This window comes from Phascolarctos cinereus, unplaced genomic scaffold (assembly GCF_003287225.1).
Source record: "Phascolarctos cinereus isolate Bilbo 61053 unplaced genomic scaffold, phaCin_HiC Scaffold_4;HRSCAF=312, whole genome shotgun sequence".
Taxonomy (NCBI): Eukaryota; Metazoa; Chordata; class Mammalia; order Diprotodontia; family Phascolarctidae; genus Phascolarctos; species Phascolarctos cinereus.
In genome coordinates, this window is record NW_027555847.1 from 712,759,408 (window position 1) to 712,785,533 (window position 26,126).

At 47.1% G+C, this 26,126-nt stretch overlaps 1 protein-coding gene across 1 annotated transcript in view; it reads left to right on the forward strand.

Moving 5' to 3' along the window:
* Positions 1-26,126, forward strand: part of KIAA1671 (KIAA1671 ortholog) — a 217,808-nt gene that overhangs the window by 74,949 nt on the left and 116,733 nt on the right. The window contains 5 exon segments of the mRNA XM_020996320.2: positions 883-2,562; positions 5,290-5,383; positions 8,244-10,563; positions 10,566-11,206; positions 15,791-15,922. Of these exon segments, the coding sequence (XP_020851979.1) occupies positions 883-2,562; positions 5,290-5,383; positions 8,244-10,563; positions 10,566-11,206; positions 15,791-15,922 (4,867 nt within the window).

Genomic DNA, 26,126 nt, shown 5'->3' on the forward strand with positions numbered 1-26,126 from the left:
CAGAAGAGGAAACTGAGGCAGACATGGGGGAAGTGACTTACTCTGGGTCACACAGCTAGTAAGTACTGAGGCAGGATTGAAACCCAGTCTTCGTTATTCCAAGTCCAGCGCTCTACCCACTGTGCCTATTTATCTATGACTCTCTAACCTTTTCCACTGAATATACTTCAGTTTGGCCATGTGTCTCCCAGAATGGAAGATGGCCCTCCAGTTGTGGTCTGACCAGAGCATGTTATTCTCTTATTCTCTTATTTATTCTTAGAATAACCTAACCCTAACCCTCTGCAGCCCAAGATTGCATTACCATCAGTCAGCCAATCAATAAACATATATTAGGTGTCAGATATGTTCCAGGAACCATATTCTGTTTCTTAAATTCATTAAACCCCCCTGTAAGGGCAGCAGTGTGGCTCAGTGCTGGGCCTGGAGTCAGGAAGACCTGAATTAAAATCCAGCTTCAGATACATACTAGCTGTATGACCCTGGGCAAATCACTTAGCCCAGTTTGCCTCAGTTTCCTCATCTGTCAAATGAGCTGGAGAAGGACATGGCAAACCACTGTAGTATCTCTGCCGAAAAAACCCCAAATGGGGTCATGAAGTCGAACACGACTGACGGATGACTGAACAATAACAAATGTTTGTAAACCTTGAAGATAGTACGGAAATCTAAGCTGTATAGGATTATCTATGGAAGGAGAAAGTTGACTTGCCCAGGCTGAGACAGCCAGTAAGTATGCAGGGAGAGGTTTAAACCTAGGTCTCTTGATTCTAAGCCCACAGATGGTGAGGGGTGGGGGACTGAGTGTGAAGAAGGCATTCTGCTGTTAATGGGAGGCCTGCCCCATGCTAACCCTTAATTTTTTTTCTCTCTTTTTACTAGTGGTCGCTGCTTTGTTTTGGAATGTCTTAACACAGATGGCTCTGTGAGGATGACCATGGCCACGAGGGTAGAGGTCAGCCCACTAGCATCTCTAGCACCTGTTCCCAACTTAAATGAGATCGCTGAGGAAGACAAACTGCAGACGACCTGTTATCACCTTGTCGGCAAAGCCCCGGCCTCTCCTCCGGCGATGGTGTTGGCAGGGCCGCGGAATCTTGGGACTCCGTCGAGAGCACTCCCTGTGCCCCGGCTTTCCCCCAAACCGTTTTCTAAGGAGAACCCTTTGGATATGTTTGCAAATGTGAAATCTCCCATCACATCTGTCAAGCCCGGCATTTCAATAACCAGGCCGCTCACATCTAACAAGCTTGAGGACTCATCCACCACTAAGGCCTCGGATGAAAACATGCCTTCCTTGGTTGAACCAAAAATGGATGAGGGGGGAGGCATGAGCTCAAATGTAATAAAGCCCTGTAATAAAGCCCTGCCCCAGACGACGCACAGCCAAAACACCATCATTCTGTTTGAAACGGCTGGCCCTCCCAAGGCCAAGGCAGACCCCACCTCTGGAAAGTGGACAGGTGAGGAGCAAAGCACAGACAGTGTGACCCAGCTTCAAGGACAGCTACCCAGCTCCAAGACTGAGACTTTGGTCAAACCTGCATTACCACCTCGGAAACCTGTGGGGGCCCAACAGAGGCAGGTGTCTTTGTGTTCTGACGAAAGGCTGGCTCTGTTGAAATCTTGGGAGAAGGGGGAGGAAGAGGAGCCCCTGGCATCCCCTGGCATCAAGAATGAAGGGGATCACCCATCCTTAGAGGCCCGGCCGAGGGGCAAGCGGAGGCCTGTCTCAGCCATCTTCATCGAGTCTCTCCAACATCCAAAGCCCAGCCCTCTAGAAACCCCTGCAGGGAAGGTGCCCCCTCCTCCTCCGGAGAAGTCGTGGGTCCGGAAGCCTCGGCCCTTGTCTGTGGATCTCACGGCCAGGTTTGAAAATAAGGACGTCCTGTCCAAGAAGGCGGGCAGTCCCGTGGAGGCGAGCAAGGAGAAAGGGCTGGGTATGGGTTCCAGTGACAGAGGGAATGGAGAAGAAAGGTCAGAGCCATTGGACAGGGCCACGCCCTTGAAGCCTACCTTGAGATTAAAGGAGCAGGCTTTGGATGTCCCAGATTTGAAAAACAAAGTTAAGGAACAGAATCAGAAAATTGTCTTTAAGTCGATGGAGGCCTGTTCCCCTGAAACATCTACGGACCTACCTGAGGCCTCGGTCAGAAAAGGGTGGAACTCCCTGGAAGAAAAGCCCAAACAGGAGAGGGACCCAGATCACAAGGAGGCTGAAGGACCAGTTTCTTTGCTTAGAGCAGAAAAAAGTCCAGGACTTGCAGAGGGAAAAAACCGAGCAGCTGAAGGGAATGGGAGGGTGACCGAAAGGGCCAGCCCTGGAGGGGGAGAGTGGGTCTCCAGGGGGAGCGTCAAGAAGCGTGTCAGTCTGTTTGGCTCAGAAAGCTTCTCATCTCAGTCGAGCACTGAGGCTCCCGCTGCAGCTCCTGAGAAGGAGAAAGGCAGTGTGAAAGTCCAGGACCGAATCAAAGAGTGGATGGTGGAGAGCCCCGAGGCACCCCAGGAGAGCAGAAGGAAGTCCTTCCAGTCGAGGCCGCTGTCTGCCGACTTGACCAAAATGTAAGTATAGACAGCCTTTCTTTCAGGAATCTCACAGGCTTAGTGGATAAAGCACTGGCCTTGGAGTCAGGAAGAGCTGAGTTCAAATCCTGCCTCAGAAACTTACTTAGTATATAACTCTGGGCAAATCACTTGGCTTCTCTTTGCCTCAGTTTCCTTTTCTGTAAAATGAAGGGGTGAGGGGTGAACTCAATATTCTCTGACATCCCTGCCAGTACAAGATGACTCTGAAACTCCTGCCTTCCTATCTGCCATCCTTTTCTCCTGAGTACTTACTCTGTGTCAAATCCCATTTGAGGATACAGAGATAAATAAGATAGGATCCCTTCCGTCACAGAGTTTACACTTTAGTATCTGAGGTTCCTTCCAGCTCTTGAGCTTTGAGTCTATGATTATCTAGGCCTCAGTTTTCTCATCTGTAAAGTGGGCACTGTAATACCTTCCCTAATATTTTACCTACCTAGAGGAAATTCAGTAGGGGACAGAGGCAAGCAAGACAGGGTATTGCAGTGCTAAATTTCATGTGTACCTTTTTTAAAAAGCTGTATGTGTGAGAGAATAATAGTTTCATATGCTAAATAAATGAATGAATGAATGAATAAATGAATAAATAAATAAAATGAAATGAAATAAATAAATAAGGATGAGAACTGGGTCTCTGACTTCATTGGCATTAGGAAGACTAAGGTAAGGAAATGCCTCCCACTATTGATTGCCATCTTCTCCAAGTCATACTGAATTGCCCAGAGCTCTGAGGGGTCAAGGGACTTACCCAGGGTCACACATAGGCCAGTGTGGGTCAGAAGCAGGATTTGAACACAAATCTTCTTGGCTTCAAGGCCAGCTCTTTATCTACTATGCCATGCTGCCTCTCATAAAAAGAAATAATAAGTAAATAACTAAAGTACCTTTGTCCTGTCTCACTTATGAGGCCCATGTGCTATCCATGGATGGCTGGGGGTGTGGCCATGGGGGGAGGGGAACAGAACATGTGCACAAAGAAACGTAATGAGGAGGTGAAATGGAATGGAAGCCGATCGATCCACAAGCATTTATTTAGCACTTACTGTGTGCCAGGCACTGTGTTAGGCTGTCAGGGTAGGAAGACAAAAAAACTAGAAATAGTTCCTGCTCTGTCCTCAAAGAGTTCTCCTCTGCTCCAAAGAAGTACATGCAGCATTCCCTTCAACAGACATTTATTCAGTCAGTCAATCAATCAGTGACTTATTCAATACCTCCTATGTGCTAGGCGCTGAGCTGAACAAAAACAAAGATGAAACAGGGCCTGCTTCTAGCTTACGTTCTCTTAGGGGAGGCAACATGTTTGCATTTGAATATACGCAACATAAATACATAGATACGAGATAATTGGTGGGGAGCAGTGAGTCACCCCCGAATTATACAACTAGTTAATTAGTAGCAGAACCAGGACTAGAGACCGGGTGTGCTTGAGCCCCTATCCGTGGCTCTTTCTATTCTAAAAGAGGCATCAGGCGGTGCAGTGGAGAGAGTGCTGGGCCTGGGGTCGGGAAGACTTAAGTTCATATTCAGCCTCAGACACTCATAGCTTATGTGACTCTGGGCAAGTTACTTAAAAAAACAAAAAACTCTGCTTGCCTCAGTTTCCTCATCTGTAAAATGGGGATAATAATAGCCCCTAGCCTCTCAGGGTAGTTGTGAAGCTCAAATGAGATAATAATTATAAATCGCTTTGTAAGCCTTAACGCGCTATATATTATATATTAAAGTGCTATATATAAAGTGCTAACTGTTATTATTAGGGCAGCGAGGTGGCACAGTGGATTGAGTGCTGGGCCTGGAGTCAGGAAGACTCCTTTTCCTGAGTTCAAATCTGGCCTTAGACACTTCCTAGCTGTGTGATTCTGGGCAAATTACTTCTTCCTCTTTGCCTCAGTTTCCTCATCTGTAAAATGAGCTGGAGAAGTAAATGGCAAACCACTCCAGTATCTCTGCCAAGAAAACACCAAATGGGGTCAAGAAGAGTCAGACATGATTGAAAACAACAACTATTATTATTAGCTATATATTATTACATTATATTATTTATCATCATGATTATTTTAGACTACACCCCCAAATTGAGGAATTGAATTGACCCCATCCAGATGAGTGTGGTCATCCCTAATCATCTGTTTGTGGTTCTGTCAGCAGGTGAACTCACTGACCTTTAGAGCCAGAAGAGACCTCAGAGGTCATCTGGTCTGAGGCCCTGAAAGGGGCAGAGATGTTCTTTAGGTCACACAGTGAGTGATTAGTAGTTATTGGTGGCAAAAGTAATTATACCCTTTTGTGGCGTTTTTATTTCCTTCCAAAATACCGTGACAGAGATAATATCCACATGTAGCCTTGAGGCTTCCCTCAAAGCTGGAAGGACAGGGATGATGGTGCCCATTTTACAGATGAGGAAATTGAGACTTCACAGGCAGATGCTCACCCAGTGAGTTAGTGACAGACTGGAAGCTGGGCCTCCTGGCTCCTGGTCCAGAGGCTTTTTGCAGCCAGATCCTGACTGGTGTAAAGCAGGATTGACATTGTGATAGCCCAGACTTTCTCTGTCAGGTTCATGCCAGGAGGAGCTAAGGAAGGGAGAGTTTAGCCTGCTGTTTGTGTGCTGTTCATATTGGGTTAAATGCCGTGGATTCTCCTACCCGGGCATACGGCCCCTTCACTTGCCACCTCTGAGATTAACCCCAGTTTCTACACTAGGTTCACAAGGCCAGCTTTGGAGAGTGAATCAAGACCCGATAAGGGCCCGGCACCGAGCGGTGAGCTTCCTCAAGAAAGTGTTCTCCAGGAAAAGGTAAGGGCCCCTCTGGTTTCCGTTTCTCTGGACTTGTCCTGTGCGCCTTCAAATATCACCATGCCTTGATGACCTTTCCATTCATTTGCTGAGAATCAGGAGCCCTGGCTAGGCCCAGATGCTCCACTGTTGTGCGACCTTGGGGGCCCTGCTTCCCCCTCCCTGGTCCTTAGTTTCAACACCTGTAAAAGGAGGTCGTTACACTGGCCGAGGCCTAAGCTCCCTTCTAGTTCTGTGTCCTAAGGCCTTTTTCCAGCTCTTCTTTTCCAAGGTATTAGATCCCATGAGTAATTAATTTTAAGGTCTTCAACATTTATGACACCCTTTTTTTTTTTCTCCCTCTCTTTTGGGAATGGACTTGGGATTCTCCTGGTGTAGGGACCTCCCAGTAAGGAAAGTCCCTCTTCAGTGTAGAGTGACGCCTCCTCTGGAACATCATAGTCAGAGAGTTCTGTGGGACGCTAAGTGGTCCAATGACTTGTCTTGGGTCACAGAAGCATTAGGTGTCAAGGGGGGACCTGAATCAGGCCTTCCTGACTCAAGAGCCGGCATCTCTAACCACTGCCCTATGGCTACCACTTTGCTGTTCTGGGATTCTGTAATGTGCATAGAAAGGCTGAGTAGCAGCTTGGATAGAGGCCCAGGCTTGGAGTTAGGAATACTGGGGTTCATGTCCCCTTCTTCTGATGCACCCGAATGGTGTGATGCTGGGCATAAAGTCATGGGCATGTCTGGGATTGTCTTTCCGCTAAAATGTGAGCCCCTCAAAGGTGGGGACTTTTGTTTTTGCCTTTTTTTTTTATCTGTAACGTGTGTATGTATGTGTGTGTGTATTTATATATATATATATATATATATATACACACACACACATATACACATACATAATGTGTGTGTGTGTGTGTGTGTGTATACATTAAGTGTATATGTTGTTGTTCTTGTTACCTTTTGGGTTTTCTTGGCAGAGGTACTGGAGCGGTTTTGCCATTTCCTTCTCCAGCTAATTTTACAGATGAGGAAATTGAGGCAAACAGGGTGAAGTGACTTGCCCAGGGTCACACAGCTAGTAAGTGGCTGAGTTCAGATTTGAACTCAGGAAGATGACTCTTCCTGACTCCAGGCCTGGTGCTCTGTGCGCTAGCTGCCCCGATATATGTAGTAGACACTTAATAAGTGCTTGATGACAGAGAGCTCTTGCTACCCCTAGGGAACTTTCTTAAACTGAAGATGAGTTTCCACACTGGGAATTTCCCTTCTCCTTTAAAAATTTTTACATAAAAATATATAGCACGGAGATTCTGCAGCTTTTCCCAGGTTTACAGCCAGAGACAGGGGCGAGGGACAGGTCTTGAACCCAGATCATCTGTATGGTAAGGCCAGCTCTCCATTCTAACATACCAGCTGGCCTGTTATCCAGTCACTTAAACCTTTTAATGTCCAGGCACATCTTTGAGATTATAAATCATTAAGCAGCTACTTGGAATCTGGGGCAGCTAGGTGGTACAGTGAGTAGGACACTGGACCTATGGTCAGGAAGACTCATCTCCCTTACTTCAAATGTGGGCTCAGCTGTGTGACCATGGGCAAGTCACTTCACCTTGTTTGCCTCAGTTTTCTCATCTGTAAAATGAGCTACAGAAGGAAATGGCAAATCACTCCAGTATCTCTGCCAAGAAAACCCCCAAATGGGGTCATGAAGAGTCAGACATGACTGAAAAATGACTGCGTGACAGCAGCTTGCAATCTGGTTTGACAGAGGGAGAGTGTCCAGAACCAGATTAAAATTTCACCAAAAGAGGCCAATCATTCATAGCTAGTATTCCATTTCAAAACAAAATTGCTGTAAAGTCCAGGGATCCTTATGTGTGGACTAGCGGCCCCATTTCTATTTGAGGTCAGCCCCGCTGCCCCACATGAATGATATCATGGGGTCCTCCTCCCTGCCTAGAAAAGAAAAGAAAAATGGACACAATTCAGGAGCCTAAGGTTCTCCCTGCTCCAGGAAGCCCTACTTTTCTCTCAGTGATGGTGTGTAGTCTGATGGCCAGCCTTGTTAGAGAAGGTCAGAGTCTCATTGGCAGAAGCTTGGGCTCCTGCTTCTCATGAAGAGTGGGGTCTGCCAGGGAGGTGGCAGAGCTGGCATATTCTTCGGGGTTGGGGCCAGCATGGAGGACCCTACAGTTGATATCCACCAGTAGTAGAGTCCCTCTAGACCAGAATCTTCCCGTGGGCAGGGCCTGCTTCGTTTTCTGCCTTCTGTATGCCCAGAGTCTAGCCTGGAGTCTGACCCAGAGTAAGGGCTTGGTTTCTGCTTCTTGAAATAGCACTGGGGATAGGGCCTTCGAGATTATCAGCTTGCCTCTGCAACTTGGGATCCTTCCCTGATTTCTGGGCTTTTCTGCTGGGCTCCACAGTATCTTTGGACATCCCACCAGGCATAATGTTTTCTTTAGAGCCCTTTTCTAAAAGAAACTGTTGGCAAGACCACCTTGTGGCCAACTTCTTCTTCAGAGGTTTCAATGTCATAATGGGTCTTTGTTGCAGACTGAACCCCCACCTGTAAAAAAAAAAAAGCAACCGCACAGAAAAAGATGAACAGACCATGATATGCCATCCTTTTACCTTTTCTGAATTAGTTTGGTCATTTTGTAAATTTTCTGCTCTGTCGCTTTGAATAGTTATCAGACTTAAAGTACATCATAGAGAGATCTGAATGTACCCCAAATTGTATTCTATTTAAGAAAGCCCTCACTTTAATACAAAGAGACTTCATCTACCTGCTCATTTTAAGCCATTTAAATTAGCCCCACAAGCCTGTTTTATTTTTTGAGTTCTTTCTTCCTTCTTTTTTTCCTCGCAGAAAAGAGAAGGGCACGTTTTTCTCAGAACTGATTTGAATGGAGCATCTGCTGGGAGAAACCAGTGGAAACCTGTGAAGCCGTGTGAGAAAACCAGACAATTTGAACGGAAATTGAGCTCCGGCAATGAGACAGACAGCTCTCTCTTCCCAAAAGAGGATTCCACCGTGGCGCCCCGTCAGCTTGAAGCCCAGTCCCCACCCACCATGGCTGAAGACGATGGGGACTTTCAGACTGTCTGGGCAACTGTGTTTCAATCCAACGTGATGAGATACCCCATGGCTGACTGTCCCTTCCTGACATCCGCCAGTGACTCAGCCAGAAAATTCTGCGAGTCACCTGGCCTAGGAGCAGAGAAAACATCTTGGATAGGGAAGGTGAATGTCAGAACTGAGAATTCAAAATGGGCTGAGAAATTCAGTGCAGAGAAACACTGGAGTAGTGTCCTGCTGGATGAAGAGAAAAGCCCAATTAATGCCGCCCTCTTGGAAAAACGTCCTGGGGGTGAGAGATGGAATGTCTCCTCTGCAAAGCCAACGGGAAATAGTCTCTCTCATCAAGGAATTGAGCCAAGATATGACATTGTACATATGACTGGCGAAAGGATCCTTAGTGAGGCTGTGGTGACTGCCCCCGAGGAGCTGGCGATGATGCTTAGAACTAACAAGCAGTGGTCTTCTCAGAAGCAGGGCTCTCGGAGTGAAGGTCTGAACATGAAGCAGCAGGCTAGGCCAGACATGAAAACGGGGCCCTCCCAAGTCTCTAGTCTGGTTGCAGAAGCCCGAGAAAGGCTGGAAACAGCTACCCCTAAGCCTGAATTTCACGAACCCAAGGGTGTGTTGGGTGGGAGCTCGCTGCCGCCCAAGAAAATAGTGGAGAAGCCCTATTTGGTAAACCAGGACAAGGCTCTTGGGATCTCAGGCGATGAAAAGCCTTCTAGGTTGTCCTCCCGGCAGATTGCCAGGGAAAAGGAAAGTCCGAGCCATGTTTTTGAGACCGTCGTGGTCAGAGCAGCCCGTGTAGATCCCTATAATGTACATCCAGGGGTGAGTTCAGTGGAAATGAACAGGCTTGGCTCTCAAAGTCCAGTGGAAGGAAGGAGCCAGTTTCATGATTATTTAGATAACTCACATCCCAGGGCCATGGCTAAAGAAGAATCCTTTGACTTGAGATCAAGAAAACACTTAGGTTCAAGGTCCATGAGAAAAGAACCTCTGGTAATGGGTGAAGAAAGGGAATGGAACCAGTCCCCGACTCTGGAGCCAGAAGCCAAAGTCAGGAAGTCGGGTGGCATGGGAGTTGTAGAAAGATGGCGCCGGAGGACACTGCCTCATGATGTGAAATTTGACGAATTCATCTCATTTGCCCCAGAGCCAGCCAAAAGGCTTGGGAGACGAGACTCTGTATCCTCTAGTGACACCCACTTCAAAAAGAGTTGGCAGACCCCAGACAGGCCAGATTCAAAGGAGTCAAGTCGGAGTATTCCGCAGGATGCCAAGGAGACAGTCCCCAAGCCACAGCCACCTCGGGAGCCCAGGGAGACCTATTTTGCTGTGACATATCAGATCTCTGCAGATAAAAGAGAATATAATGTGGACAATTCTGTTTATGAAAACAGGAAGGTCTCTTCACCAAACAAAGATGAGCCAGTCAGTGTCCATAATTCTAGAAAACTCAGCTTTTTGTCTGAATCATCCCCAAACTCTAGGTTAGCTCCTTCATACCCCAGAGACCCATCAGAAAACTTTGATCAGAAAAATTGGCAGGCCAAAGAGAGGGAAGAGGAAAACCTCAGTTTTTGTAAGAGCCCAAGGCCCAGTGACCAGCCAGTGCTGCCTGGGGAGAGAAGGACGAGGCATACTGATGGCAGAGTGATAGATGTAGATGCTTCGTTGGTTAACCAAAGGTTGGGAAATGTCAGCATCCCCAGTGATCCCAAAGAGGATGGAGGCAAGAGGTCTTCCAGAGCTTCTGAACGTTTTAGATATTCATCAAAGAACAGTGACCTCCCAACAAGAAGGAAGCAGGGGGATGCCCATGAATCACTCAGGGCCAAAGCTGAGGATGGTTACAGGTCGAGTATCCTGGACATAGATGCCCTCATGGCTGAATACAAAGAAGAATCCATAAAAGTCAGTGAGCCTAGGGACCAGAAGGACGAGAGAGTACCTGCTAGCCATGGCGGGTTTCAGGGGGAGAGGCCAGGCACCAGGAGCTCTGCAGATCACCTTTCCCAGAGGTATGACTGGAGGGGTCAGAAGGCGCCCCAGGATCATATGGGTTTCAGGAAGTCGGTGAATCTCCCTGGGCCACAAGGCCACAGGCTGAGGAATCCAGCTCCATGATGTACTCTGGACCTGAAATAAGCAAGGAGAAGACTGAGTCCCCCACTCATGAACCGAGTAGACGGAAAGCTCTCAGCACCAAATTCACCCCTCTTCTCTGGGGCACGCCCCAGTCTGAGCTTTCTGAACAATACTCGGATTCACCTTCTGATGCCGGGAAGAAAATACCAGCTGAGGATGAGAAAAAAGATGTGGCGTCTGCTAACTGGCCGCAAAACACTAAATGCTGGAGTTACAGAGCTGAGGCAAACACTCCTTTACTTGATATTAAAAACATGGAGGTAAACTTGCCTCCCAAGACTTCCCCTGTTGCTCAAGATGCCACCTTATTTGAGGATGAAGTTTGGGCTCCCCGAAACTCTGTGGAGAAAAGGGAGAAAGTGAGCTCTTTCCATGGGAGAACTAAAGTCAGGAGGGGAGACTATGATTCGGACTTTGGAAATATCAAGCGTACTTATTCAGAAAAGACAGCCCCTGCTGCAGTCCGAGAGAATCTGTCCCTCATGCAGGAGGCCCGAGAAAGAAGAAGAGAATCATTAAAAGGCCAGAAGAGTTTTGAGAGCATGATGGTCTACAGGGAATTCCCACCCTGGGAAACGAAAGCCAGTGAGGATAATAAGGTATTTATTTACTGAAATTTACTTCTGTTCAGCACACCTCCCGTATTCCCAGCCCCAGGTTAGGAGACCAAAAAGAAAAAGTACGAATGTATGCTTAATGAGAAATCGCAAGGCCAAATCATATGGTCAAAGATAAGTGGAAAGAGCCCCCCGTTTGCAGGCAGCCGCTGTAGTGGTCTGCTCCTGGCTTCCTTTCCTCCCCTATAAAAGGATAAAGTTGGGCCAGGTGGTTTCTAGGGGTCCCGCTGGGGCTTCAGCGTTCTGTGCTCTGTGACCTGCGAGATACTTCTCCTCCCTGATTCCGTGACTCTTGAGTGAGACCATTATGCCTGGGCCCATTTGGGTTCATTTTCTTTCCTCCTCTCAACTTTCCAGTTTCTCTCCATTCTTTCCAGTTACTTGTCCTCATGAACATGGAGCCATGTTCAGCTCTTCCTTCTCACTCACTTCCATTGGGGTACCATGTAAGAAAGCACTGGGTTTCTAGTCAGAGGACTTAGCGCTCTCATTTTTTACTGCCTGTGTTACTTTGGGCACAAATGTTTTCCTGGGCCTCAGTTTCCTCATCTGTGAAATGTTGGGGTTTGGATGAGGGGGACTTGAAGGTCCCTTCCAACACTAAATCTGTGATCCTAGGTGTCTACCCTGGTCAGTAAAAATTCAGTTCATGGGGGCAGCTAGGTGGTGCAGTGGATAAGAACACTGGCCCTGAAGTCAGGAGTACCTGAGTTCAAATCCAGCCTCAGACACATAACTCTCACTAGCTATGTGACTCTGGGCAAGTCACTTAACCCCAATTGCCTCACTAAAAAAAAAAATTCAATTCATGGAGGGAGACAAACATTTATGAAGGTGCTAGGCACCTCTTTGTAAGTGATATCTCATTTGATTTTTACAACAGTCCTGAGAGGTGGGTGCTATTATCACATTTACAAGTGGGGAAACTAAGGCAGACAGAAATGAAGTGACCAGGGTCTGGCTCAGAGGCCTATTTACTGGGCCACCCTAGCTTATAAGGCCTAAGTCCAGGTGGCACATTTTAATTCAACAAGACTCTTATTAAGTACCTACTGTGTGTTAGGCAGGTATAGTGTAATAAACCAGAGGGCTGGTTTTAGAATCGGGGGAGGCCCAGATTCAAGTCCTACCCAATATACTTAGCACCCTCTCGATGCCCTAGACAGCTCACTAAGACTAAATTACCAAAAGGCTGCCAGTGTGCCTTGATGAAGGGGACTTCTGTGCTCAGGGTTCCCTACCCTGATGAGAGCATTGGTTGGAACCAAAAAATGCGTGAAACATTTGTCTCCGCCCTCAAGCAGTTTATATCCTCCTGGGGAACTACACCCTAAGTGAGGCGTGTGAGACAGTGGGAAGAATTTGGGTTCAAACGCCATCTCCGATACTTCCTTCTAGTGTAGACCAGCGTGGCCGGAGAACACAGCAATAGGCCGTGTGTGCCCCCCCCATGATTCCTGTCCTCTCTGCCTACAGGATTGCTATTCTGGGAGCAGTGGGGAGAGGGCTTCTGGGAGAACGCCAATGGAAATGTCACATTTAAGCCTTCCCCAGACTGGAGCAGCAGCGCTGCTGCTGAGGACGGCCCGGGAGAATGGCAGCGTTGTAGCAGAGGGTGCCCTGGCTGCAGGCCCGGAGAGCCGCTCTGCCCTCCGGCTCTGGGCCCCATTCACGGGCGCTGGAGTTTCTGCTCCTGCCTCCCTGGCCCCAGACTTGGGTTTTCAGCAGGAAGGCTGTTCCCTTCTGTTTATCTGAGAAGCCCTTAGACCGCCCCGAGCTGACCCTTCTCACACAGGGCATGTTCTGTGCTCCTGGGCCCAAGAATCAGGTCTAGAGTCATTTGGCAGGAGGTTGGGGTGCTTCAGTGACACCTGATTTAATCAGCTACTGCTGTCCTTTATCTCTCCAAAAACACAAATGCCAAATCACTTTGATTAAAATGTTTAATTTCAAAAGTACATGAAGATTTTTATCAAAAATATTTTTAAGAAAATAAAAATTTATTTAAAATAACAAACTTTAATTTGAAAAATTGTTTAAAAAATAAAATAAGATGGTATTTTAAAATAATTTTTATTTAAAAACAAAATAAATTTGTATTAAAAATAAGTTTTTCTTTAAAAATAGTTTTGTTAAAAGTAATTTTTATTTAAAAATAACAAATTATAAATTAAAAAATAAAATAAAAATTTTTATTGAATGAAATAAGATTTTTATTTAAAAATTTTTAATTAACAAAAATTTAAAACAAAAAATAAAAACTAAACAAATATTTAATTTAAAATCATATTTTATTAAAAATATAATATTTAAAACAATAATTTTAAAAATCTAAATAAAATGATATTTTTATTTGACATTTTTAAAACAAATTTTAATCATTGTCTTTTGTTTTTTTTAACATCCTGGTCATTTCCAGAGATGCCCCCCCCCCCCCCCCGTCCAATGAATTTTTCTTTATAACAAAGAAAATCAGTTAAGAAAAGCTAATGGACCATGAAGTGTGTGTGTGTGTGTGTGTGTGTGTGTCTCAGTGGGTCTCTTTATCGCTTGCTTCTGCCCCCTTCCTTTCCTTTCTTTCACCTTCCTCATCCTTGTCATTTCTCGAGAGCTGGAAAGCCCAGACAACCCATTTATTCCAGAACGCTTGAACCTCAGTTTCCCCATCTGTAAAATGGAGGGGATTGGACTCAGTGCTCTCAAATAGCTCTAAGCCTCTTTTCCTAGATATGATTCTATGACTGCTTCCAAACACCTGTTCACATTGCTAGTTCAGTCGTGTTTTTCAGTTGTGCCCAACTCTTTACGTCCTTCCTTTGGGGTTTTCTTGGCAGAGATGCTGGAGTGGTTTGCCATTTCCTTCTGAAGCTCATTTTACACATGAGGAAACTGAGGCAAACAGGGCTATGTGACTTGCCCAGGATCATACTGCTAGGAAGTGTCTGAGGCTGGATTTGAACTCAGGTCTCCCTGACTCTATCCACTATGCCCCCAGGCTGCCCCACTTGTTCACATGTGCCTGAGTAAATACGGGAGAGTAGCTAGCAAGTAATGGGACCCTTAACTCTGAAAAGCCTCATCCTTTTTTTGTCAGAGGATACTGCTTTGGAATCCATCTCCCAAGGCACAACTACCATATGTTCCTTAACCCGAGAGTTTTGCTGACGAGTCCGAGGTCACACGGCCAGTCTGGGTCAGAGGTGAGACGCAGAGCCAGGTTTTCCAGATGCCTAGGCTAGCTGTCTACCCTCTGCACCACACTGCCTGTCACGAAGCCCTCTAGCTGATGGTAACAGCAGGGTCACTTCTTTTCCTGTAAAAATAGAATCACAGGATTTCGAGACCTTAGTGTCCAGTGCTCTCCTTTTACAAAGGGAAGGAGCTGAGGCTCTGGGAGGGTGAGGTGACTCCCCCCAAGCCTGGAATGCTCTCCTTCCTCACCTCTGTCTCCTGGCTTCCTTCAAGTCCCTGTGAAAAAGCCATCTTCTACAGGAAGCCTTTCCCAGCTGCCCTCTATGGTCAGTTGTGCCTTCCCTCTATGGATTATCTCCATTGTATTCTGTCTTGGTCTCATTTGTATGTATTTCTTTACTTGTTGTCTGCCCCCCTAAAATTGTGAGCTTTTGGAGGGCAGTCTTTCACTTTTCTTTGTAGCCCCAGAGCTTAGCACAATGCCTGGCCCATAGTAGGTGCTTAATAAAATGCTTGTTGACTTATTTGTGTCCCCAGCCTGGCTCATAGTAGGTGTTTAATAAATTCTTGTTGACTTATTTGTAGCCCCAGAGCTTGGCCGAATGCCTGCCTGACTCTTGGTAAATGCATAGTAATTGTTTATTGGCTGACACAGCTCACCGGTAACCAAGCCAGGATTTGTACTCAGGTCCTCATTACATCATACTCTGCTGCCTCAGTCACTCTTCCTTTGTGTCTGCTGTGCCTAGCCCGGTTGTGGGTGGTATGGTGGCTGCAGGAGATAGCTGACCTAGAGCTCTGTCCTCAAGGAGCTTACCCTCTAATTGGGGAATTGAGGTTCACACAGCAATGGACCCCTTAGGCAATAGCTGTGTCCCATTGGCTGTAAAGGCAGCTGGATCATTGGTGTTTTGTGTTTGATTAATTGCACTGAATTGACCGATACCCATTGACTATTTAACTAGGAATTCCTGTAGCCTGTATGCATGTTGTCCTAATGAATGCCCCCCCCCAAAAAAAATCCAAATGAAACCTAAAAAAAAGTCCCTCTGTTCCATAATAATAGTTCTCATTTGTTAGCTTAGCACAGTGCCTGGCACACAGTAGGTACTTGATAACTGTTTGCTGATTGATTGATGCACTGGAAGGTTTACAAGGTATTTTTCTCACAAAGACCCTGTGAGGCTAGGTATTTCAAGAATTATTGCCCTCTATTGGCAGAAGAAGAAACTGAGGTTCTGACAGGTACAGTGACCTACCCAAAGTCACACAGCGAGTAAGTGTCAAAACTAGGATTTGAACCCAAGTCTCTTGACTCAGAAGTCCATCACACTTTTCATCACATCAATCTTCGTTCTCTCTTTTGTTACTTAGGTGCCGCATGACACCGAAAAAGAGAGGGTCAGAGCCGATAACAATAAATCCCCCCTGCGAGGTTTTACTCCTATGCCTGTCCCCAGGAGAAGTCATAGTTTCTGCAAAGACAGGAAGATTGAGCCTTTCATGGTAAGTTTTTGTCTGCCTAGAACCAGCTGTTCTGCCCCTGTGTTTCCTCTGCAGGGTGATAGGAATGCTGGTGCAGGAACATTTAATTACGATGATATGGTTGTGAATTGTACTTCCCTCCGTTCTTGGGGTGATCTTTTGGGCCTGTGTGGGCGTGGTTGCGTTCTGTTTTTGTTTTTGTTTTGCATTGATGTGAAGTGAAAGGAGTGGAGGCGTGCTCTGGGCTTCACGTCGTGTGCCTTGATGTCCCATTGCAGAAGTAAGCCGCCCTTCTACTGGCTCACTTTTTTTGTTTTTAACTTGGGAGCGATGAGTCAAAGTAAGTCAATGAAATAGGAAAATCCAAGACTGAATGAAACTTTATGGGTCGTTGGACAGCTCCATATTTAATTTTGTGTTCTTTCTGGTGGCTAGATTTATCTGTACTGTGGTGTTTTTTTTTTTACGTACATGGGTATTATGTTTTCTAAAGGTCTTTCATGAATCTGTTGAATGAGGGTTTCCGTACTGATGTTATCATGGTTGTTGGACAGTACTGGCATTCTTGGCATATAGGGCCTCCCTGATCATGAATCATTTTGTCTTGGTCTGTGCTGTTCTCCTGCATTTTCTGGTGCTTTATTTAATGTGTTTATGTTGATCTTCGAACGCCGTCAGCCCACAGTTGGTTTCCCGGGTTGAGTACGCTTTAGGCCGTCCCGATGGTTTTCTTTTCCCTTTTGGAAAAGTGGTTATTGTCACGAGTTGTGTGTGTCAGGTAGGTACCTTCTGATGGAGGCTGGCATTGCAGACTGTACGTACGGTGAACCTGCATCTTCTGTTGGGGTGTCCTCCGCAGCATGGCATCATGGATGGTGGAATGGAAGCCGGGAGAAGTAAGCTTCCTGAGGACCATTTAGTGTTTGTCATTGTATCTCCCACACTTAGCCCAATGTCTGGTATATAGTAGGGGCTTAATAGATGCTCGATTGGTTTTTGTTTGCTTATATGAGTGTGTGTTTGTATACTTTATGGAACATCAGCTCCCTGAGGACAGGGACTGTTGAAAAGTGTTTGTATCTTTGTCTCCTAGCCTGACAGTGCCTGGCAAACAGTAGGCACTTAATAAATGCTTGATTGTTTTATATTTGCTTATACAGGTATGTGTTGGTATACGTCATAGAACGGAAGCTCCCTGAGGACAGGGACTGTTTAGTGTTTGCATCCTCATCTCCCAGCACAGTGCCTGGAAAACAGTAGGCACTTAATAAATGTTTGTTGATTTGTATTTGCTTATATTGGTATAGGTTGGTATACTTCATGGAATGTAAGCTTGTTGACTGGTTAATTGACAAAGAGGACCGAGTTTGGCTGGACCTGACCCTCGATTTTTTTTTAGAGCTTGAGTCTATGTTGGAAGCCCGCCTGAATGGTGCTCCTTGATGGTCCTTTTTTCTCCAGAAATCATCTTAGGATTCTTGGGTTTTCCAGGCAGAGCTTTATGAAGCTAACTAGTAAGTCCCAGCCCAGCTCTGCTCCTGACGTGCGTCTAGGCTGTCTCGTGAGGCCCAGAGTCATGAAAATCCAGCCCCAAAAGCCAGTTAAAGCCTACTCGTTATTAGCAGAAGTCTGGTGTACAGAACAACTAGATACATAAGTTGCAAGGGAATGTAGAGATTGTCTCATCCAACCCATTTTACAGAAGAGGAAACTGAGGCCCAAAGAGGTGAAGTGAGACATTCTCACAGGTCAGACCTCGGCACTCCCTCCCTTTCTCAGGAAGCTTCAGTGACTCCCAGTTACCTCTCTAACCTGGGGGCCATAGACCCTAATTTCCTTTATATTCATAAGTATTTTATTTTATGCATTTGGAAACATTCTTCTGAAAAGTGGGCTATAGGCTTCATCAGAGTGCGAAAGGCGGCTGCGACTCACGACTCACACGCAGAGGATGCATAACTCCTGTTCTAGGTTAAAAAACAAGTGTTTCTGGGGGGCATTTAGAGACTGTCACTTTGAACTCTCTTGCCGATCCCTTACTCTGGTCAGACCCCATCTGGAATATTGTGGTCCATCTTGGGTGCCACATTTTAGGGAACTGCCGAGATGGACCCCAAAAGGACTGGGCCTGGCCCATCAATAACCATGTATTAAGGTCCTACTATGTGCCAGCTGCTGGGAATTCCAAAGATCAAAATGAAACCATTCCCACCCTCAAGGAGCTTACATTCTCTTGGGAGAAGAAACACCACACACATTCTGCAATGGTGGCACAGTCCAGTAGATTGTGAGCTCTTGGAGGGCAGGGACTGCCTCGTTTTTATCTTTGTATGTGTCTTGCACAGTGCCTGGCACACAGCGGGTGTTTAATCAGTGCTTATTGGATTAGATTGAATTAGAAGGAAGAGCTGGGCATCCTGGATTGGAAGGGACTTATTAGCTCTATTCAGATGGTTAAAAGACTAATTGTGGAACCTAGTGTAGACATTCTGCCTAGCCTCAGAGGGCAGAACCAGAGATGAAGGGGAAGCAGGGTTGAGGTCAACAGAAGAATGCATTTTCTAACAATGAGGGCTGTTAAAACCCTGGAGTGAGCTGCCCCTTGGAGCTAGCATTTCCCCCAGCACTGGAGGTCTTCATGAGAAGGCTGGGTGATCACTACTCAGGAATGCCCATCACTCCTTATATCTATCTTCTCTAAAAATTTGTGATTTGGCTATGGTCACACAGCTTGGGTAGATATTGTCCAGAGGAGGTAGAGCTGGAAGGGACCTTAGGGGTCACAAATTCTAATCCCCTCATTTTACAGATTAGGAAACTGAGGCCCAGAGAGTTTCAGTGGCTTACCCAAGGTGATGCAGCTTAGGTCCATGTTGACGATAGAGTGTGAGATCTGGAATAATCCTTAGAGGTCATGTATTCCAATCCCCTCATTTTACAGATGAGGAAACTGAGGCCCAGAGAGTTTCACTGGCTTACCCAAGGTAATATAGCTTAGGTCCATGTTGACGATAGAGTGTGAGATCTGGAAGGAACCTCAGAGTTTGTACGGTCCAGTGCCCTTCATTTAAAGACAGGCAGTTACGGAGAGCCGGGTCCTTCATGACAAGCTCCGGTTCCTCAGATGCCCGACGTGGGCAGGCCCCAGGCCCGTTGGTGGGAATCCGTCCCCTCCTCCCCTGCTTCCTTTCTGCCCTGGCATTCTCTCTCCCTCTCAGGTGGCGCTGCTTCTGCCTACCTGATCCGAGCTGAACTTTTCCCGAGCAGACAAAGGTTAGATGGAAAACAAGGGCCATTGAAAAAAAACCCTCTCCCCTTTTATAGTCCAGGCTTATCGGAGTTCCTCCCCTCTTTCCTCGAGCCTCTTTGGCCTCATTTAACTGAAGAATGATTTCCTCTCCTGCCTGTCCTCTTCGTCTTTCTCTGCCCGGCTCACAGCCCGGCCTGTCTCCTGAGGGACCCAGCTGGGGCTCTTGGAAAAGGCTGTGCCATTCTGCAAATGCCACCGAGCCTGCTTGCTGCCTCCTCCTCCTCCTCTGTCCCATTGCCCATCTGCACAGAGATGGACGGATGGGCTAGCCCCGTGACTGTCTTCCTGGCTTGTTAACTCTGATGGGGGTTTCTGATAGTGAAGGCAGTGAGCGGACTGTCTTTGGCTTCCCAAAGGCACTTAATAGAGACTTGAAAACTGGTGGCAGTACACACAGTAGGTGCTTAATAAATGCTTGTTACTTCACCTGTAGTGATAGCGGTCTATCCATCAACAAGCAGGTATATTAAGTACCTCCTATGTGCCAGGCCCTGTGTTAGGTGCTGGTCTTACAAAGACTAGTCCAAATCTTTGCTGTAATACTTACTAGCTGTATGACCCTGGGCAAGTCACTTGACTTGCCTTTCTCCATTTCTTCATCTCTAAAATTGGGATAATAATAACACCTACATCCCAGGGGTTGTTGTGAGGATCAAATGAGATAATATTTGTGGAATGCTTTGCCAATCTTAAGCCACCCGTGCAGAGGTGTGGAGATAGGAGATGGAATATTGCGTGTTAGTTTAGCTGGAAGGGGGAGTAACGTATATATTCATGGAAAAATGCCTCTGATTGCTCACACTAGGTGGTGCAGTGGATGGAGCACTGGGTCTGAGTTCAAATCTGGCCTCAGACACGTCCTAGCTGTGTGACCCTGGGCAAGTCACTTTACCCAGTTTGCCTCAGTTTCCTCATCTGTCAAATGAGCCAGAGAAGGAAATGGCAAACCACTCCAGTGTCTCCAGAAAACCCCAAATGGGGTCATGAAGAATTGGTCACAACTGAAACAACTGAACAATGTAAGACCTCTCACGTGGTGCCTTTGAAAAAGCTTTACTGCCCTGGTGCCTCACTCCCTGTCTCCCCATGAACTTTAGCTTGCTTTGGTTTGAAAGTGCCCCTTCCTGTCCCCCAGACCATTGCAGAGCTAAATCTTTCCTAGGATTTTTCTGGAGGGTGTGATCGGTCCTTTCAAAGAATGCCCTTTTGCTGCGTTCGTGGAAAATCCTTATTTGAGGCCACCTTGGCCAGGCTCCCTGGGGGAGCTCTTGTTTGCAGGCTCTGGTTGGTCAAGTGGAGAAATTCCTTAGTGGAATTGCCCCACTGACCAACCTTTGGAATTCCAGGATGAGTTTACCCTGTAGAGCTGAGCTGCCAGTCCACTGCAGGCATAGTCTGGGCTAAGGTTACTCTTCATCCACTTGGTTTTTCCTGTGTGGATTATTCGGCCATTCTCCTTTGGGCTCTTCCTTAGTGTTTCGTCTTGGTGTGGAGAGAAGTGATTTCTTTGGGGTTTCTCTGAGGTTCGGATCCTCCCTTTGACACTTCCTAGCCTTTGTGACCACGGGCAATCTCTGGGCCTCAGTCGCCTTCCTCGCCTGTAAAGCAGGGATAACACTCCCGGGAGTACCTGCCTTATAGGGTTGTCAGGATCAGATGAAACAGGTAAACCAGTCTTCAGACATTGAAGTTGGTGCAAGGGATCCGAGGCCCAGAGAGGTGGGCAGCGTGCCCAGAGTCACAGGTTGTAAGAGGGGGCCTCAGGGTTCTTTCCGTCGTACCTTCCTGTCCTTGTAGAAGCACCGCTTTAGAGACCACAGATGAGGAAACTGAGTCACTCTGAGGAAATGACTTGTCCAAGGACACACAGGTAGGATCATGGGATCATTTTACAGATGAGGAAACGGAGGTAGACAGAGGTTAAGTGACTTGCCCAGGGTCACGCAGCTAGTAAGTGTCTGAGGCAGGATTTGAACTCGGGTCTTCCCGCCCCCGAGTTGGGCTCTTCCTCTCCCACTGTGTGACATTCTCGCGCCATCGCCGCGCTCCCCATTCTGCCCTCGGAGGCCAAGCGGAGCAGAGCTACTCCTTCCCAAGGCAGCCTGAGGACGGTGGCCACGGTCCCACGCAGCCTCTTCCCTGGGCTGGCCGGCGTCGCTGACCTTTGAGAGAGGAGAACTTGGTCTTTTTTCAGAGCCAGGCTGTTTCTTATCCTCCCACACGTTGCTTGACTAGGCGGAGAATCTCCCAGAATGCTAATGAGCGCTCCGGATTTGCATTGGCCACGCCCACATTTCCCAGGCCCGCTTTCCTCAGTTCTCTTCCCTACCCCCTCCTTTCTTCTCCCCAGCCATTAGGCACTGGGCTGAGGCCGCTGGGACAAAGGCTCACAAAAAATCCATTAATACAGTTTGGTCTACATTTCCCAAGCCCTGCCTGGCCTGATGCCAGGAGGATGAGGCAGACTGAGAACAGAGGGCCCTGCATTTGAAAGAGGAACTGAGTTCGAATCCTGGCTCTGCTACATACCTTGACCTTTAAGTCACTCTGTACCTCAGGGTTCTCAGCTGGGTACAGCGTAAAGAATGCTTACTGTCATGTCAAAAGACCTGGTTTCAAATCCCGCCTCTTAGACTTATTCCCTGTACTTACTTCACCTCCCTAGGCCTCAGTTTTCTCATCTGTAGAATGGGGGGATGGTCTAGACAGTCCCTGGAATGCGCCCCCCCCCATTCCTAGATCTACTGTCCTGTGACCATAAGAGCTGATAGGAACCTGGGACTCCACCTAGTTCAACCCCATCATTATACAGATAAGGAAACTGAGACAGACAAGTTAAGAGACACACCCAATATGTGGCTGAGTGTGAATTTGAACCCAGGTCCTCTGTCTCCATGTCCATCGTACTTTCTACTTACTAATGTGGCAAGGGTGGCAGAAAGCTCTGGGAAACATGTCACTGAGGAACTGTCATTGTTACTGTCCCCATTATACAGATGGGTAACCTGAGGCTCCCAGCAGTTAAGGTCACACAGCTAGTAAGTGTCTGAAGCAGAATTTGAACCCGTCCTAACTCAAGTCCAGTGTACTTTCTGGGAGGTTGATAGTATGTCTTGACTTTTAGAGCTGAGTCTTAGAGAGGTTAGTTAGGCATTTTAAAACTATAAGCTGTAGGACTAACAGAGACTTTAGAGGTCTCTGGGAGTAGCAGAAAGGACACGAGGCTTGGAGTCTGGAGGACCAGGCTACTAGTCTTGCCTCAGACACTAGCTGTGCGATCCTGGACATTCTGCTCGACCTCTCTGGGTCTCAGTTTCCTCATCCGTAAAATGGAGGAGTTGTACTCTATACTATGCTCAACTAAGATCCCTGCCGACCCTAAACCTGTGATCCCATGATCTATGATGTTTACAGAAGAAGGAAATCCGGCCACTCCATCCCTTCCTGGACAGCAGGGCCTTTTCTGATAGCGTAAGGCCTCAGAGACCACCCGTTAGCATGAGTGTCCTCCTTTAGCTCTGGTTGTGCACCCCAGATGTGAAAGTCAGGGTGGTGGCACTCCCAGCCACAGTGGGCTTTGCAAACTGGTAGCTAGCAGTGGGTGAGGAGAGAACTCCCTCCCTCCCTTTCTCCCCCAGGGATTCAGTCACTCAGCAGTTCCAGGGTGGGGGAGAGCCAGAGAAGGCGCCCGAAGCCTAGAGCTGGAGCGTCTTGTTAGGGGCACAGCCAGGAGGCCGGTGTCCCAGGGTACAACCTTTTCCTCTGCCCCCATAAAAAAGTTTGCTTTTCCGTCTCCATTTGTCTCGGGCTAATAAAAGGCAGTGACTGTGGTCTGTCTTGTGGCCTAGTACAAGGCTTTATGTATGTGTGTTCCTTGGCGGGAAGTCAGCCCTTGGCGGGGTAGATTTGGATGGAACTGGAGGGTCTCCAAGGTTCCTTCCATCTCGTGACTTTGGGGGATTCTGGAAGTGGGATGGAGGGGTTGCAGAAGCTCCAAGCTGGCAGGCGTGTCTGCAACAGTCCAGTCCGTACTTGAATAAAAGTGGTGATGGGGATCTCAGCACCTCTCAAAGAGACCCATCAGTGGTATTATTATTTATCATCATCATTATTATTAATAGCTAATAAGGCATGCAAATATTATCTCATTGGATCCTCACAGCAACCTTGAGAGGCAGGAGCTGTTGTTATACCCATTTTGCAGATGAAGAAACTGAGGCAAGTAGAGGTTAACAGTCAGTATGTGTCTAAGGCAGGATTCCTGACTCCAAGTGCACTGTGTCGGCTGGCTGTGTTTGAATATTGTTCCACATAATTAGTTTAACTCTCTGGAAAACCATTTAGTCCAGCCTCTCTTATTTTACAGAGAAGTAAACTGAGGCCCAGGGAAGTGCGACAACTTGTCTAAGGTCTCACAGTCTCTAAGTGGCAGTGGGGATTTGAACCCAGGACCTCTGATTCCACTTCCACATGACATCTGTTCAAGTCCTCTGGCCCCTTGAGAAGTTTCTTCTCTAAACTGACCATCTTCAGGTCCAAGGGACATTAGAGGTTATCTGTTTTCCCCCTCCATTTACAGATGAGGAAACTGAGGCACAGAGAGGCATGGTTGTTATCCTACTGTGTATCCTGTATAGCATCCTATGGACTTAGGATGAACTGGAAATCCACTTAGACCCCCAGATCGTTTTCAGACAGACTGTCCTTGAGCCATTTCTCCCCCACCTCGTACTTCTAAAATCATATTTTTGAACCCAAGTAGAAGATTTTTATACTTAGTGCAATTAAATTGCATTTATTCAGTTTGGCCCAGTGTTTTAACCCAGCAAACCAAATTCCTAACTCCCGATTCTATCACGCAGGGTGTTAGCATCAGCAAATGCAAATTTCCAAATGTGGACCCAGATAGGGCTAGGAGTTGGGACTGGACCTCGGGGTTACATTGGTATAGGGAATTTCCGGGTGAGGGCACTCCCTCCACCAGTGTGAATTCACTTTAATTTATAGCTTTAAGACTGCCTAGAGCGCTGAGAAGTAAGTGACTTGCTAGTAGAGGTGTGCTGGTACATGTTTAACAACCAGCTTGGGGTTTTTTTTTTCACCCTTCAGTCTGGCCACGCATAACAAGCCAAACCTTGATTTGTGGCATTTGCAGGTTTCTCAGGTATAAATGCTCACACTAAACATTTAATTGGCTCCCCAGAGCCAGGTTGAACTGACTCTACCACCTTCCTGCTTGCCAGGGTCACAAAGCCAGTGTGTTAAAAGAGGCAGGACTTGAACCTAGGGCTTCTGAGGTATAAACACTCACATTGAAAAGTGAACATTTGGCTCCAGCACATTTCTGCTTGCCAGGGTCACAAAGACAGTATAATTTAGAGGCAGGATTCAAACCCAGGGCTTTCAAGCTAGACGTGCTGAAAGTGTAACAGTCGGCTCCCCAGATCCACTTCCATTGGCTCCTGCCCATCCATTCTTGCTTGCCAGGGTCACAAAGCCAGTATGTTTAAGAGGCAAGACTTGAACTCAGGGCTTCCCGATTCCAGGATCGATTCTCCAGCCTCCATGCCAGGGCTGCTTAGAACTGAATCCGCCAGTGCTCTAGGTGCCGTCTAACCAGGGCCGAGTATATCACACAGCTTCTCCCTCATTTCTTTGCTCTGTAAGCCAGGCTTTTCTTCATGCAGCCTGAAATTCCCTTAGCTTTTTGTCAGCCCGTCACATATGGGTTTTGGGCCACTTCACAGCACGCTCCATTTGGGTGGGCGAGCAATACTCCCACTGACCTTGGGGATTTTCTTCTGAATCCCCAAATGGGTCTTGGATGGCCAGAGGCCAGGACAGACAGTGAGTAAGTAAGTGGTACATGCTGGGGTGGGGATGGGTGGCACAAGAATGCTCCATCCACGTAGTAAGTTTCACTTTGTCAGTTACATTCACTGGCAGACAGGAGAGGACCCTGAGTCAGGCTGATTCTCATCTGTATTAACCAACGTCTGCTAACCATTGGGCTTTTCTGTATTAAGCTGTATTCACTGGAAGCTATTGCCTTCCATGCGGATGGGCTGGGATTTAAAAAGGGATTTTTTTTCTCCATACTTATTCTTTATCTAACCTTCTCCTAAGAAGCAGGAAATAGTGTATTGGAAATGAATGATGAATTAGGTGTCTGAGGACCTGGATTTGAGTCTCAGCTTTGCCATTTCCTGCATATGAGCCCTTGGTCCCCTCTTCTCTCCAGGCTTCAGTTTCCTCATCTGTAAAATTTGGAGGGTTGGTCTAGAGCGGGGGTGGGGAACCTGTGGCCTCGAGGCCCTCAAGTGAGGTACTTTGAGTAAATCCAGACTTGAGGACCTAGAGGGCTGCATGTGTCCTCGAGGTCGCAGGTTTCCCACCTCTGGCTGTACCTTTTTGGTGTCATGGATGGACCCCTTTCACGTCTGCTGAAGCAGAATAATATTTTAAGTGCGTAAAATACATAGTATTACGAAGGAAACCAAAGGTTGGTAAAAATGATGTATTTTTTTTTCCATCTAAGTTCACAGACCATCTGAAATCTATCCAGAGATCCCCTTACGAGCGGGCTGTCTTTGAAGCCACGGTTAAGAGCCACTGGTCTAGACTCTAGATAATTTCTAAGGTCTTTTCTGGCTCAAACCTATGAATTTAAGGGGAAAAAAATGACCTTTAATCTGTCTACTAAATATGGCTTGGGAGGATAGGGGGCCTGTTTTAGTCATCCCCTCCCACTTTCCACTCCCTTCATCCCCTTATCTCCCAACCCCTTCCCCTCCATGGCTAGTGAAAGCTACTCTGCTTGAGTTGAAGGCCACCCCAACTCACCTATTCAAGAGAAGGTCCAGGGGCACCTCCCCTCCACACACAGTGCGATGGTCCGGGGCACCTCCCCTCCAC